Source organism: Peromyscus maniculatus, chromosome 5 (assembly GCF_049852395.1).
Source record: "Peromyscus maniculatus bairdii isolate BWxNUB_F1_BW_parent chromosome 5, HU_Pman_BW_mat_3.1, whole genome shotgun sequence".
NCBI classification, from domain to species: domain Eukaryota; kingdom Metazoa; phylum Chordata; class Mammalia; order Rodentia; family Cricetidae; genus Peromyscus; species Peromyscus maniculatus.
In genome coordinates, this window is record NC_134856.1 from 108,725,824 (window position 1) to 108,741,531 (window position 15,708).

A 15,708-nucleotide genomic window follows, 5' to 3' on the forward strand; every position below is an offset into this window, starting at 1 on the left:
AATATACCTAAGTATCCCCTCAAATTCTTTCTTAAATTTTGAGGCACAGTAAAATTCAAAATTCCAAGAAGTGGCAAAATGTTGGTAGATTATAGAGGGCTGGAACAGTTTCCCCTGTACATTCTCACATAATCAACTTTCTCCCTTAATAGTTGATAAACATAGGTGTTTTTTCATACTCTAGTAGACCTTGCTATAACTTTATTTGTATTCTTACAGATTCTCTATATCAATAACATTTTGCATTAACTCAAAACTATCCACCATTTCTAACTGCTCCATGAAATACACCTATGTCTGAATGTCTTTGTAAAACATCTTGAAAAACAATGAACACAGTAGTGAAAATAAAAATATACAAGGGGCTCATCAGGCCCAGAAAAAGAAATACCATATATATATATATGTTAATTGAACTTTCAGTGTCAAAGTTGGTTTCTTCTCTAGATATTTTTACATGAGGTACATGATACCATAACTTTATCCATGCTGTTGCCTCTATTGTTATTTGCACATCAGAAAAAAATAGTCCAATTGCTAAAGAAATTGAATATTTTGATCAGGAAAAATCAAAATTTTGAGCTTCTATGATAAAATCTATTACAACTTCAAATACCTTTCATGGTGATCCTGGTCACTATGTAGCAATTTCAGGATAATTGCCTAAAATTGTTATAATTCAGTGGCATGATACAGCCATCAGCAACATTGAGAGTATATAGTAAGTAGGAAAACCATGGCACAGCAGTTGCCATTGCAACCTACAATTATTGGCTATGTTCTATGTCTCAAGACACATAAAGCAATCAATATCTTATATTTTAAGACAGCAAAAATAAGGTGCCTAAAAATGTCATGATCTGCATTTATAAGTAGATTTTTTTCATCAATTGATATGAAGTCCTGTCAAAATGCCTTCTAAACATTTGTGTGTAGACCTGTTGATTACTGGAAATGTTACTGAGTTTATTGAGATAAATATTTTACAGTGTTAATGGTAGACTTCTGTGGAGATAGGGTAGATTATGGAAACCATTTATCATTACCAGAAACACTAGGAAATATTGCAGAAGACACGACAGACATATAAGACATTTAACTAGGGAAAATAATTGGGGAATAAGTCTTTTCTCCTGCTTACCTGAAAATGAGTAATGAGTGAAGAGATGGTCTTTCTGATTTGGAGAATGACTTGCATTCTATAGATCTTATGGGGGAAAAGCAGGGTGACACATATTGACATATAACTGTGGTAAATGTAAAGAGGATGTTAACAAACCCTGAGGGAAGAATGTCACTGATCTATAGATGTTGATTCAATCTGGCGCCCAGCAGGTCTGGCTTTGGGTACAGTCTGGTGGTATATATGGGAGGTGGAAAGTTGACTGAAGGCAGCACTCAGGTGAAGCAGCTTTCCCGAGTTGAAGTTCATACCGTGGTGGATCATCTCAAAGATGCCGCTTGCTTTGACTTTACCAAGCTCTGGTAAGTAGCCATTCACTGGGTACTTCTTAGAGTCTAAGTAATCCTTAGTGTATATTTCACAAAGACTGTTTTTAGATTAGTTTTTTTTTTTTTTTGGTGTGGTCTACTCTGAATTTTGGAGAGAACTGATATTTGATCATGCTTAATATAGAGAGAAGTCAACACAGAGCTGAAAGAACCCTCTATATTCTAGTTGCTTGACTAAGTTTGAGCTCAGATTTTTCAATAGGAATTTCCTTGTGTAATAGACACAGGCAATTTTCAGAGTTATATTGTGTTGTCCTTATTAACAGGATGGTAAAATGGAACATCGTTACTGATACTTAAGAGACATTAGATGTATAACATCTTCCATTTTAAAAGTCACAGTATAGAACAAAAGATAATACAACAGAGCTGGTTGGCTGTGGTGCATGCTTTTAAACACAGCACTCAAAGGCAGAGCCAGACAGATCTCTACGAGTTCCAGGCTAGCCTTGTCTACAGAGTGAGGTCCAGGATAGGCACCAAAACAACTCTAAGAAACCATGTCTTGAAAAACCAATGATAATAATAATCATAATCATAATCATCATAATCTTAGAACTCAAAGTGTTCAATTTGCACAATGGAGAAATTAGGGTATATTGAAAACACAATATTAAATAAAGATGTAGTCCAATTGCTTCAAGCACAGAAATAGGAAGTTATAATTAATTTGTGTGCCCAGCTTGGATATCTGCTCACATAAATCTATCTGAATAAACTATCAAATCACGCCAGTCTTAAGTGATATGTACAAGGAAAATGAATTAGTTACAATAATAATGTATTTAATAAAATGAAAGACAACATAAATTCTCTAGAATTTCATATATGTGCAGATAATGACTTGAAGACTGGTTCCTGGTTAATCAAACTCCATGTGTTTGCAAACTTGATAAACTCTTTTGGAGCAAATGAAAACTGTGAAAAGTCTCCCACATGTCAAACTTTTACTAGAAAAGTGTAGCTACCTCTGTATTTTACCAGTTGAAAAAGTGAATGCTCTAGTAAGGTATATCAACAAAATTCATATAGCATAGGGCCCTCAGAACAATTCCCAGCTTGTTTAACTGTTGTAACCTGATTTGTATAGATCACCTCATTGCCATTTCTCTGAGAACAGGGGTATGTATGTTGCTGCTGGTGTCAAATCTGCTCCTTTGGGAGCATGTGGCCTCCAAAGCAACTGGCTCTGTGTCCACTGAAGACCTGTATGATCGAGTGGTTGATCAGTCTCATACTACATATTTCCTGGCTGCAGATTTATACCATGAATTTGTAAGTAATGTCCTTGCCTCTGGATTCTTTTCTAAAAGTACCTTCACATAGCTAATCACTAATTAAATTGGAATGACTCATGTATCCGATTCCAAATAATTCAATTTATAAGTAATAGAAAGAATCATATAGCAAAATGTATAAAGGGCAAAATATGAAGTTTCATAAAATCTCAAAAAGAATTCAGTGATATTTCAAATTTTGCTTTACTAACTTTAACAATACCAACTTTGAACTTCTTAGTTGGAATTTTGATTTCCTGGTATCCAGGAGTTCTGTATTCATGAACATTCCTTACTGACTGATCTAAAGATAACTAGTACAGGGTAACTGAAGTTAGTTGGGTGGAGAGAAAAAATTTAAACAAATTGAAATCATGTAAACAATAAACAATAAAATAACATAGTTACAGATAAGCTCATAAATGCAAACAATCCCGGGTTATCATTTTTAGCAATGAATGTCTTAGTGAAATTGAAGGGCTACATTAGACAAAAACTATATTCCCTCTCCCCCAGGGATTTAACTCATCCATCAGGGCCTGTCAGTGAGGAAACAGCAAAGCAAATGTCCATTGAATTTTGAGCATATGGATTATATATCGCTACATTTATAGGGAATATACATTACCATTGTTGTTTTCCCATACTAGTTTTCTCATACCTCACACTTCCTCTAATCTTCTAGCTGCACATTTCTAAGAACACTTTAACTCTTTTAAATTCGTTGATAGTTAGAATTAACTGCTTTGTATTTTCTTAAGAAATATCTTATGTAAGTACTTCCTTCGTATCATTAGCACAGAAACTTTGAATATTTGTGTGAATTCTTACTTCACTCTGTGCTATTTCCTTAAAATGCAACTAGAATTTAATGGTTAATTATTGATTGCAATAATATTTGTGAATCCTACGTTTATCATGAACATTTTTTTATTGTGTTGGCACTTGTTGATATTTGAGAACCAAGTTATAAATGAATAGTTCTTATATTTAAAAAAAGGTGTGTGCCATTGAAAAATAATTATTTCTATGACACTCATTCTAGAAAATCTGATACTTAAAGATGTAAGTAATTAGAAGTTTAGGTGCATCTTAGTGCTTTCTTTCCAAACAATAACATTAGCAAGTACAATACAAGGGAGCAGTAAAGAGGGGAAGAGATTGAGAGGACAGTTGAGTAGATTGCATGCAGACAGGAATGAAGGGTAGGCAGATGGTGTTTCCATCATTCTACTGTTTCAATTTTTGTTCTTAAATATCAAAAATGTGGGGTTTATCAAACATACAATGTTAGTTTCTACTCAATTCTGAATCCCCAGTTAACTAAACCATTTAATTTCATCCAGGACATGAAATATTTCAGGAGCAGTTGGTACAAGACCAAAATGCCCAGCCTATGCCACACTGCTTCCATCCACACTCCACAGTCTCGTGATGAAGCCCATGAAACAAAAGTAGGTTTCCTCCCTGTTTTTATGAAACAAGTTATGCTATACAAAGGTAACTGTGCTGTGTGTGATTACTAAGCCAACAAGAGATGTGTAAATTTCTGATCCCATAGATCAAAAAAGATGTGGCTGTCAGAGAACAATCACATCATAGAGCTGATAACTAACTTAGCACTAACTAAAATGCCTGCCAAATCATATTGTCCCAGAATTGTAGTTGTCTTCATAGAAAACTGTTTTTACCAACACCTGCTTTTTCCAGGAAAGTTTTGATCTGATCTGGACATTCATTTTTAATATATAAATATACATATAGAGTAAATACAAATCCCTTTGTGTTTGTAATATAACACTAAAGGATCCTCCTCTGGCATCAAGTTAAAAAACTAAGCAGTGTGTCCTTTCTTTTTATTTTTCTAAACTCTCCTGGACCTATTTCTGTTCCATCCTAATTTATACAGACTTCCCTGACTGATCTGCCTTCTCCTACCTACATCTTAACTGTACAAAAGAGTCTTCTCTAAAATATATCATGTTCCTCTGAATGACTTCTGTTTTGAAGACATCTACATAACTCTGAAGATCTAATGTATATGTATTATGATCTCTTCACTCTGGCTACTTGTCATAAACATCAGTTTTATTTATATAAAATTAATACATATAGCAATTTCACAGACATAATCTATTCTCCAGTCATGCTGGTATTACCAATACAAATAACTCATATACAAGATATTCTCATGAATAAAGTGTGGTTATCATAAAGAAAAAAGAAACAGAACAAAATATTTATACAGATTACTTTTCTACACAATGGGAATAGCATACTGATGACACTGAAATATTTAATTTTGAAAAATAGTCTCTGATAACAGTACTTTTAAGAAGACAATGAACTATGGTTCCAAACAGTACACAGAAGTCATTTCTCTTGCATATTAAGTAAGAATTTACACTAAATTTCTTCCATGTCATGTAATCATTCTTACTGCTCATTATCTAACACTACTGGCAATAAGTTGATTATCACCATTTGTGTCTCCATTTATTCATAAATATTTTATTTAGATTATAGTTGAGGCTGGGCAGTGGTGGAGCATGCCTTTAATCCCAGCAATCAGGAAGCAGAGCCAGGTGGATCACTGTGAGTTCGAGGCCAGCCTGGGCTACCAAGTAAGCTCCAGGAAAGGCACAAAGCTACGCAGAGAAACCCTGTCTCGAAAAACCAAAAAAAAAAAAAAAAAAGAAAGAAAGAAAGATTATAGTTGAATTAATACTCTATTCTTTATTTCCATAGACTGTAAGATTATTTATAAACATCACAGTAAACAGCTAACTAAGAATTTATTTTGTATGAATCTGGCATTGTGCTAACAATTACAGGCCAAAATTCCATTCTGATTTCTACCAATGCCTGGAATTAAAGCAATTCTTAATAATAATTTTTCTTGTGTATATGTCAATAATTATACAACTCCTCTAGAATCAAGGGTAGCAGGAATCATGCAGATAAAAGAAAAAGTAGGATTTTGCAAAGATTTTGTCTGAAGTCACCTGTTATAATAGTCTACCATAATATAAATATCTTAAGTAAGTATATGAGAGACCAATTTGATTCAGTAGTATAGAAATGATTTGAAGCATTAACTCCTGAGATTATTGGCATCAATGTAATATGAGTATATTTTGGACAACTCCTGAGCCCTGTAAACCTACTTTTCTCATAGGCGGGGCAAGCAATCAAATAGGATAGTTCAAACAACTAGGACAAACGGTAGAATGTAAATGAAAAATGAAATATGCTCATTTTGAACAGTCAAAATTATTAAGACCCAATTTGTTTTATTTAGCAAAGTAGAATTCAGTAGCTGAAATTTTATTTTCAGGTAATACTTAAATATCTTGAAGTCATTAACATATATTACTACTAATAAAAATACACTGTAGTTTGCCTCCCTTGTGAAAAAAAGCACAAGTATCTATCTTCACAGATGTATGTCACTTAGTTTAAGGTGATATTCAATGATGTTTTCCTAGACTGAAGACCTTCTCAAAACAATGATCAATATTTCCCATGCCTGGGAAGAACCGCTGAAACACCTAGTTTCTGCAGTGCCCACCCTCCCTGGAGCTTCTGATGAAATGCTGAAAACAGCCAATGCTGTGAAGGACAAAACCCATGTGCTTCTGGAAGGAGTGAAGACCATACTCACTAGGGTAAGCTGTTTCAACATGCGTCTTTGTTCATCCTATGTATAAAGTTTGTGAATTGTGTAACTCAACAAGAATTTTGAAATACCCAAATACAGGGTCACTTAATAAGCCCTTAGAACAGTGATCTCTGTAGAAAATAGTTCTGTGCCTCATAGTCATTTCGACAGTGGCTTTCCTGGATGGGGTGGACACTACAGCCTAATGTGCAGAAGATCATACAACAGTCACTGCCTGGATTGCCTGCACACAATACATTAAGAAAAATATACTCTTCATGTTCAAGGATTCAATAGAGTGTATACAATGTAGAATGGATTTATCTGAAATGAAGGAAAGGATCAGGACACTCTACCAGAACTAATATAGTATGAAGTACACATCAGGAAAAGTACTGAGAACATGTAAAACTCCCCAAAGGGAAAGTACTGATACTAGCCTTTCATTGTCTTTTAGTTAATTCCATATTTACATTCAAATAGTGCCTCCTGGTTCACTATCTGTCTGCTTGTGTATGGATCTGTGCTATCTAAGATCAGTGGCATGTCAGAAAATACATATGCCTGTCTCCAAATTATGTTTTGGTGTCTAATGCCTTTACCCCAATTTCCAGGAATTCTCATTATAAATTTATAGTCCTCTGTGTTTTACCAAAATTAATTAACAATTTATACAGAACATGCACTGGAAGATGTCTCGTGTCTGTAAGTGCCTTCCTTCCATGGGTGAGGACGTGAGTCCAGTTCCAGGATTTGTGTCAAATGGGTGATGTGGTGTCTTCCATTTGTAGCCCTTGGACTAGTGGCTCAGACTTAAAGAGATTAGCCATGAGTTGCAGGTAAAAGTAAGAGCAGATTTCTCAAAAACCAAAGTAGGCTTCACTGGAGGAACTTTACCCAAAATTGACCACTGACCTCCAATCATGTCTATTACAGAGAGAGAGAGAGAGAGAGAGAGAGAGAGAGAGAGAGAGAGAGAGAGAGAGAGAGAGAGAGACAGAGAGAGACAGAGAGAGAGACAGAGAGAGAGAGACAGAGAGAGAGAGAGACCTATGAGGGGATAATATGACTAACATCTGTCCATTTGATGTTTAGAGCCAGCATGAAGTTGAAAAAGATTCGTACCCTGTCTGGTCTGGACTGGCAGACTTGCAATCATCTGATGAAGACACTCACCTTTTTGCCTTTTATAGCCTGTTCCGCTGCCTGAGAAGGGACACTCATAAAATTGATGCTTTCCTCAAGCTCCTGAGGTGCCGAGAGGTCTTTAAAAATGAGTGTTTTTAAGAATGAGTGCAGACTGCACAACCCTGCAATGTCCTGCTGACATAAGGCTTTTTGAACAAGAACTGTGGTGCTTTTATTTCCTCTCAGTGCATCCATGACTATATGGATCTCTTTTATACAATAAAATCTAATTCTTTAGAAAAAACAGATTTAACATGAAATTTGAAGAGTCTTTTGTTCATTTAATATAATACGGATCCAGGCTTTTGTGATGTGCATGTAAAAATCTGAACTTTGACAAGTGTGGTTGATGTATTGTGCACCCCAATAAAACTTATCTGGGAATCAGAGAGCAGAACCGCAACTAGATTAGACATAGGAGCCAGACAGTGGTGGCACAGATGCCTTTAATCCTATCACTTGGGAGGCAGTGATCTGTCTGGATCTCTGTGAGTTCAAGGCCATACTCTGGACAGAACCAGGCATGGCGGCACATACCTTTAATCCCAATACTTGAGATTTATTGCCTTTGCTACCAAGGATTTGGGAAGCACAAATGCCTTTAATCCCAGCACTAGGAAGAAAGTGATGTCTGGGCAGAGAAAGGTATATTTGCCTTTAATCCCAGGAAGTGATGGCAGGAAGCAGAAAGGTATATAAGGCATAAAGACCAGTAACTAGAGGCCTTTTAAGCAGTTCAACTGAGATCCTCAGGGGTGAGAACTCAGAATCTTTCAGTTCGAGGATTTGTGGAAACAAGATCAGCTGAAGAGGTGATGAGGTGAGGTTGGTTGTGGCTTGTTCTGTCCCTCTGATCTCTCAGAATTCACCCCAATTTCTGGCACTGGGTTTTTATTAATGAGACCTTTTAGAAATTCAAGTTACAAAATTAACTTAAACATTCAAAAACGTAGTAGGAAAGAAGAGTGAAACAGATCTATATTTCTCTAGTGCCCATCTGCCACCTTAATCACTCTAAGGACCTCCTTAGAAAAGAACCTGAATTTCCCATTTATGTAGCTCAGAATTTGAGATTATTTTACTACTTTAAAAATGAAAATATAAAACAACAGGTGGTGGTGGCACACGCCTTTAATCCCAGCACTTGGGAGGCAGAGCCAGGCAGATCTCTGTGAGTTCGAGGCCAGCCTGGGCTACAGAGTGAGTTCCAGAATAGGCTCCAAAGCTACACAGAGAAACCCTGTCTCAAAAAACCAACAAAAAATATAAAACATACAAGTCTTTCCCACATTTATAGACACAGTGCAACAGGCCAGAGGACATGGTGACATGTTTCTCAGTGGTGATATTCAAATTGGAGTCTGAAGTTTTCAGGCAGGATTAAGAGAATGCATAAGTAATATGTAGGGATACCAAAGGGAAAGCAGAAAAGATATTTGGGAAGAAATAGCAGTTACTCACTTTCACACGAAGATGGCTGTGTGAAATAAATTTCTAAATAAACAAATGTTATACTAAGATCAATTTAATGGCTGATGCACTCAGTCAAAATAAATCAGTAGAATTTCAGTGGTAAATGAAGATGAGAATATGAAAGCAGAGTTTCAAGATGCGATGGTTTAGTGCTGGACACTTGAAAGCATGATGGAACACTAACAAATAGGAAGATATCACATCTAACAATTCTTCTTGAAGATTCTATGAGATAACTATGCTGATTATGTACAAAACTCTGAGGTAGTCACATATATAGTACTTTAGAGAAGTAGTAAATAACTATAAACCATGTTTCTTCTAAATGGGTCCTAGTAATTTCCTATGATGTTATGATATACACATCACTCCAGGGTAATCACAGGAAAAGCCTGGTTTTTAATAGAGGATTCATAATTTCGGCAGGAAAAAAATCATTGTTATGCAGTAAAGAATGATGGATGTCAATGTAGGTATTGAAGGCAATTTGGAGACTGAAAGAAATACTTTAGATGTGGAAAACATAATAAAATTAATCCAGTTTTGGGATTTGTGGACCGTTTAAGTTGGTAGACAAGGACAGTCCAGGCAAAATTTGAGATATCATGGAGTAGTTATACAAAAAAGTCTGTGTAAGAAAGTCAGCTTGGCTAAAAGGAAAGAAACAGGATAGCAGGAACATCACTAGTACAACTCTAGGATAAAAGAAGCAAAGATTAAAAGAGACCAAGAAACTGAAGACTAAAATAACTGAGTGATGAAAAATCCAGAAGAAGACAGTGAGATAAATAAAGCTTGGTATAAATATTCATGAACTTTCTTTTCCTATAGTTTATTATTCTATTTGCCAGAATTACTATAAACAATCTTAGGTTAATAAATAATAAACCAACATACTCACAAGGCTTTACTATGGCTCAGTATAGCAGAGTCTTCAGTGATAGGGTTTAAATATCATGTTCTGGAGGGTAACCTAGAGCAATGGCAATAACCTGTATTGTTGGACAGTCTATGAGGCTCTCATTGGCCAACAATTTTGATAGAAGTGACCCATTCCTAACAAGATGCATTTACTTGTTATCCTGTGGTATCTAATATGGATATTGTAGTCCCACTGTAGGATAATTCCATTGAGCTTTTTTAAAATGTAAGCATATGCTTATATTTTAGGAAACTACTATAGTAAAAATTTTCACATTACTTTTTCTGAAAGCCTTTAGTATTAACTTATCTCTACATATATTTATTTTTCTGTCCTGCCCTACAATCCCTCACATCATTTAAAATTTCTAAAAGAGTCATTCTATACCAAAGGGGCCATTACCCACAGGTTGAGAACCACTGTTTTAGGAGAAGAATAAGAAAATCAAGATATTTTCTTTTTTTCCCCTTAATCTTGTGACACTGAGTATATAACAAATTTTGGATTAGTCTCACTCTTAGGACTAGCTTCTCTAGATATATTAAATAATATGTTGTAATGTGTTATTTTCTTTCCCCATTTTTTAGAAGGACACAGAACATGAATTTGCCAGGTAAAACATGGGAGAGATTCATGAAGAGTATAATAAGGAGGAATTATAATGAAATAATTTTTGTGCATTTCTCAAAGAAGAATGAAAATATTTTAAAGTTGAATAATTTTAGATATCTACTTCTAATATGTAAAAGAATATTCCATTTTAGTCACTGCTGAAACCTGAAATCTTTCTAAGTTCATCTAAATGTGACTTTACAACAGAACTGTCTCCTTGCACACAGCTTTCCAAAATGCCCAGTAATAAGCAGAGATGTCCTTTCTTCATGAAAATCATTTACAGCCAAAACAGATTTATGTAGAATGGACACAAAAACACAATGAAACAATGGAAGTTTAGAAATAGACTCATAAGAAAGTGGAAAATTACCTGTATAAAAACAGGAATATAGTTTGCCTGCTAATGATTGAAGGCATATGAGCCTACTTAGGAGTGACATCTTCAATATGAGCATTGTGGGAATTGCATTGAAAGTTCAGTTAACTCAACTGTTTGACAATAATTTTGTGGTGATAGTCATATACTTCAAAACATAAAGGCATTTGTTTCTAAGCCTAATAAATTGACTACAATGCTTGAGACTCTCACTATTGGAGGAGAGAACCAACTCTGGCATGCAAGCCTTTGATCTCTACAGGAAAGCCCTAAGTGTGCAATTACATGCATGTCTCAAAACAGTCATATGTGTATACATATACAATTAAATGCAAAAAAAACCTTTAAGGAAACGACCTAGATGCTCCTGAGCTAAAGAATGAATAAAGAAAATGTGATACATTTAAACAATGAAGTATTTTTCAGTGGTAAAAAACAATGACATCATGAAGTTTGCCAGAACAATGATGGAACAAGAAATAATCTTCCTGAGTGGGGTAACTCAGACCCAGAAAGACAAACGTGGTATATACTCACTCATAGGTGGATAGTAGATGTAAAGCAAAGGATAATCTACAGCCCCCAGAGAATCTAGGTAACAAGGAGGTCCCTAAGAGGGACACATTGATTTCCATGTGGAGGAGAAATAGATGAGATCTCCTGGGTAAACTGTTGGTGGAGGGGATTAGAGGAGTGGAGATGGGGATGGGAACATGAGGGATTAAGATGACTGAGTTGGGGGAGGGATGGAGAGGGAGATATCTAAACAGAGGGTGCCATTGTGTGTAGTGGGTAGCCATTCCAGCTTGGTTCTGGAAGTTCCAACCCCCATTGAGACTCTGGCAACTGTCACGCCTACGAGGCGGGGCGAGGGGAGGCGGAAATCAGAGCTAGCACTCTCCTGCCTCTTTCGCTGGTCTGGGGCTAAGCTAGGGAACTGAGATCGGACTAGCTGCTCCCTTTTTCGGGAATGGAACCGTGTAGGTGTTCCCTGGTTATATGGAACTTTGCAGGCGGGTTTAGGTACCCGCCAGCTAGGGAGGAGACGGCGTTAGCCGCCCAGTCCTTTGGAGTTTGCCCCACGTGAGCGCCAGATATTGGAGAAATTATTTTGGCCACTCCATGTAGTTAAAAGGATATTTATTAAATGGCGTAACTCACAAATTAAGTAATGGGTAGGTCGCAGGGTCTGGGGAAGGTGTAATGCAGTCCAGAGGTGTTCTCCGGAGCTCTGCACAGTCAATCTGCACCGGTCAGCGTTCTGGCACCGAGCACGCCCAGAGCGAGAGCTGGCCCATCCAGCTCTCGGGTCTCCAGGCGCCTCCCCTCGCCCCGCCTCGTAGGCTTGACAGTTGCCAGAGTCTCAATGGGGGTTGGAACTTCCAGAACCAAGCTGGAATGGCTACCCACTACAATTGTGGAGTGAGGAAGAAACCCGGTGCCAGAATAACATCTGGGAATCCAAAAGGATGATTCCAACTAAGACTCCTATCAACAGTGGAGAGGGTGCCTGAACTGGCTTTCTCCTGTAATCAGACAGGTGACTACCCTAATTGTCATCACAGAACCTTCATCCAGTAACTGGTGAAAGCAGTTGCAGAGATCCACAACCACGCACTGGCCTGAGCTCTGGGAATTCAGTTGAAGAGAGGGAGGAGAGATTTTATAAGCAAGGGGAGTCAAGATCATGAAGGAGAAACCCATAGAGACAGATGAACTGAGCTCAGGGACTCTAGACTGACAGCTCAGGAGCCTGCATGGAATTGAACTAGGCACCCTGCTTGTGGGTGACAGTTATGTAGCTTGGTCTGTTTCTGGGTCAACTAACAATGTGACCAAGATCTGTCCCTGGTGCATGAGCTGGCTCTTTGGAACCTATTTCCTGCGGTGGGATGCCTGTCTCTGCCTTGATGCAGGGGGAAAAAGTTTGTTCTTGTCTCAAATTGATCTGCCATGTTTTGTTGATTCCCATGCGAGGCCTTACCCACTTGTAGGAGTGGCTACGTGTTGGGGGTCAGTGGGTTAGAATGGGGTTACTGGAAGGGATTTATAGAAGTGGGAGGGAAAAGTGAGGTTTGTATCTAAAATAAATTTTAATAGATTAATAAAATAAATAACATAAAAAAATTTCTTACTCTAAGATTCAAATATCAATCTTGTCATGTCACTTAATTATACTAAGTCCAAAAAAGGAGGTGATTTTAAGAAGAAAATAAGATGACTTGTTCAGACTCCTTATCTTCCTTTTCTAGGAGTCTCTCATAGGGCCACCATCATAGGTGCCAGGAACTTTTCTTTTGCATTAGGTTTCCTTATTAACCACTAAAAGTACCCTAGAGGTCACTCACTGTGCTTTCCTCCTCTGCCCCTGCCTCCCCTACCTTATCTCTCCTTTCCCTGTGCCCACCCACAACCAGTACACCCACAAACTGTACTCTTTTTCCTCTTCCCAGGGAGAGACCTCCATTCCTGATAGAGCTCTCCTTGTTAGCTTCTCTGGGTCTACAATTGTCATGGGATTAAACTTAATTAAAAGCTAACATCTACTTATAAGTAAGGAAATTTCATGTTTGTCTTTGGGTCTGAGTTGCCTCACTCAGGATAACTAATTTTTTCTAGTTCCTTTCATTTCCCTGAAAATTTCATCATGTCATTTCATTCTAACACCTGTAGAATACTCCAATATGTAATATACCACATTATCTTCAGCTATTCTTCATTTGAGGGACAACAAGGTTGCTTCCAGTTTGTGGTTATTATTAAAAAAGCTGCTATAAATGTTATTGAGCTAGTGTCCTTGTAGGATGGGGTTTCTTATAGGTACATGCCCCAAAATGGTATAGCTCAGTTTTGAGGTAGACCAATTCCCATTTTTCTGATGAACGGCCATATTGATGGCTACATTTTCTGTAACCAGGCAAGGCTCCCAATGGAATGACAGGGACACCAACCTAACCAGAAAACTTTTGACCCACACCTGTAATGCCTTCAAGATGTGCTCTCAGAGCCTGTGGGAATGGCAGACCAATGACTTATCTAACATGGGGCTTAAGCCATGAGAGGGAATACATTCCCCTCATTGACTGGATGGCCAGGAACTGGAAGCTGGGTGACTTAGAGTCTTAAGGTAGAACAAAACACAACTGAGACAAAAGAAAAAGTCTCAGACCCAAAGACAAACATGAAATTTCCTTACTTATAAGCAGATGTTAGCTTTTAATTAAATCAAAAGAAATGATTCCTAATAATATTATGCTATACTCATAGATTGATGCCTAGCCTAATATTTATCAGAGAGGCTTCCTCCTGCATTATCCTGAGCAGATGCACATACCTACACCTAAATATGATGGAGTTCAGGAAAACTGCAGAAGAGATGGAGGAGGAATTGTAGGTGTCAGGGGGGTCAAGGACACCAGAAGAACACAGCACACAGAATAAACTAAGCAGGGCTCATAAGGGCCCACAGAGACTGAAATGACAGGCAAGGACCCTTCCTGGGACTGTTTAGCTTGTGGTTTTAGTTGGACTCCTAACAGTGGGAGTAGGAGTGGCCCTGACTCCCTGCTCTTGGGACAATTTTCTTCCTACAGGGTTTCCTAACCAAGCTGTGATAGGAGTGTGTTGTCTACATTTACTGCATCTTCTTATACTCTCTCCATTGATATCGTTGGAAGTCTGTCCTTTTCTGAAGCTAGAGGTGGCACAATGGATCCAAGGGAAAGGGGTGGTTTTAGGGGGCATTGGGAGAAGTGGAGAGGCTATAATCAAGATGTCAGAGGGAAAATGAAGAAAAAAGTATATTTCACAATTTATAAAATCAGGTATCAAGCAGAATCAATATATTCTTGTTTATTCAAAATGAAATATTTGAGAATTTAATAGAGAAACCCTTTTTATAAAGATTATTCTCTGTGTTTCAGGTCCCATCTTTTTAAGGATTTCTTTTATATTAAACTAGATTTTTTCACATGAAAATAAATAAGAAAAACATAGTTGGTACTATTTAGTAAATTTACATTCTATTTATACTGTGGTTATAAAATTTAATTTCAAATATAATTTATCTACATTAAGAAAATGAATGTAAGTTATTCCTTCCATTTTTTCCTTTTATTTTATTATACAATACCATTCAGTTCTACATATCAGCCACCTATTCCCTTGTTCTCCCCCCTCCTGCCCCCCTCCCCTGCCCCCCAAGCCCACCTGCCATTCTCACCTCCTCCAGGGCAAAGCCTCCCCTGAGGACTGAGATTGACCTGGTAGACTCAGTCCATCAGGTCCAGTCCCCTCCTCCCAGACTGAGCCAAGTGTCCCTGCATAAGCCCCAGGTTTCAAACAGCCAACTCATGCAATGAGCACAGGACCCAGTACCACTGCCTAGATGCCTCCCAAACAGATCAAGCCAATCAACTGTCTCACCTATTCAGAGGGTCTGATCCAGTTGGGGGCCCCTCAGCCTTTGGTTCATAGTTCATGTGTTTCCATTCGTTTAGCTATTTGTCCCTGTGCTTTATCGAACCTTGGTTTCAACAATTCTCGCTCATATAAACCCTCCTCTTTCTCTCTAATTGGACTCATGGAGCTCCACCCGGGGCCTAGTCATGGATCTCTGCATCCAGATCCCTCAGTCCTTGGATGGGGTTTCTGGCATGACTATTAGGGTGTTTGGCCATCCCAT

At 37.7% G+C, this 15,708-nt stretch overlaps 1 protein-coding gene across 1 annotated transcript; it reads left to right on the top strand.

Annotated features, from left to right (window-relative positions):
* The first annotated feature begins 1,371 nt into the window (after nt 1–1,371).
* On the top strand, nt 1,372–7,900 carry LOC102911862 (prolactin-3D4). The gene is made up of 5 exons (XM_076571568.1): nt 1,372–1,485; nt 2,633–2,787; nt 4,136–4,243; nt 6,278–6,457; nt 7,546–7,900. The coding sequence occupies exons 1-5, from the start codon at nt 1,455–1,457 to the stop codon at nt 7,735–7,737; spliced, it is 666 nt and encodes a 221-aa protein (XP_076427683.1). The 5' UTR covers nt 1,372–1,454; the 3' UTR covers nt 7,738–7,900.
* The last annotated feature ends 7,808 nt before the right edge of the window (nt 7,901–15,708 follow it).

Excerpts from the sequence above, each read along its gene's own strand:
- LOC102911862 (XM_076571568.1), top strand. The coding sequence starts at position 1,455 with ATGCCGCTTGCTTTGACTTTACCAAGCTCTG. Across the intron at positions 1,486-2,632 it reads TTTGACTTTACCAAGCTCTG|GGGTATGTATGTTGCTGCTG; the intron begins GTAAGTAGCCAT and ends CTCTGAGAACAG. Across the intron at positions 2,788-4,135 it reads CAGATTTATACCATGAATTT|GACATGAAATATTTCAGGAG; the intron begins GTAAGTAATGTC and ends AATTTCATCCAG.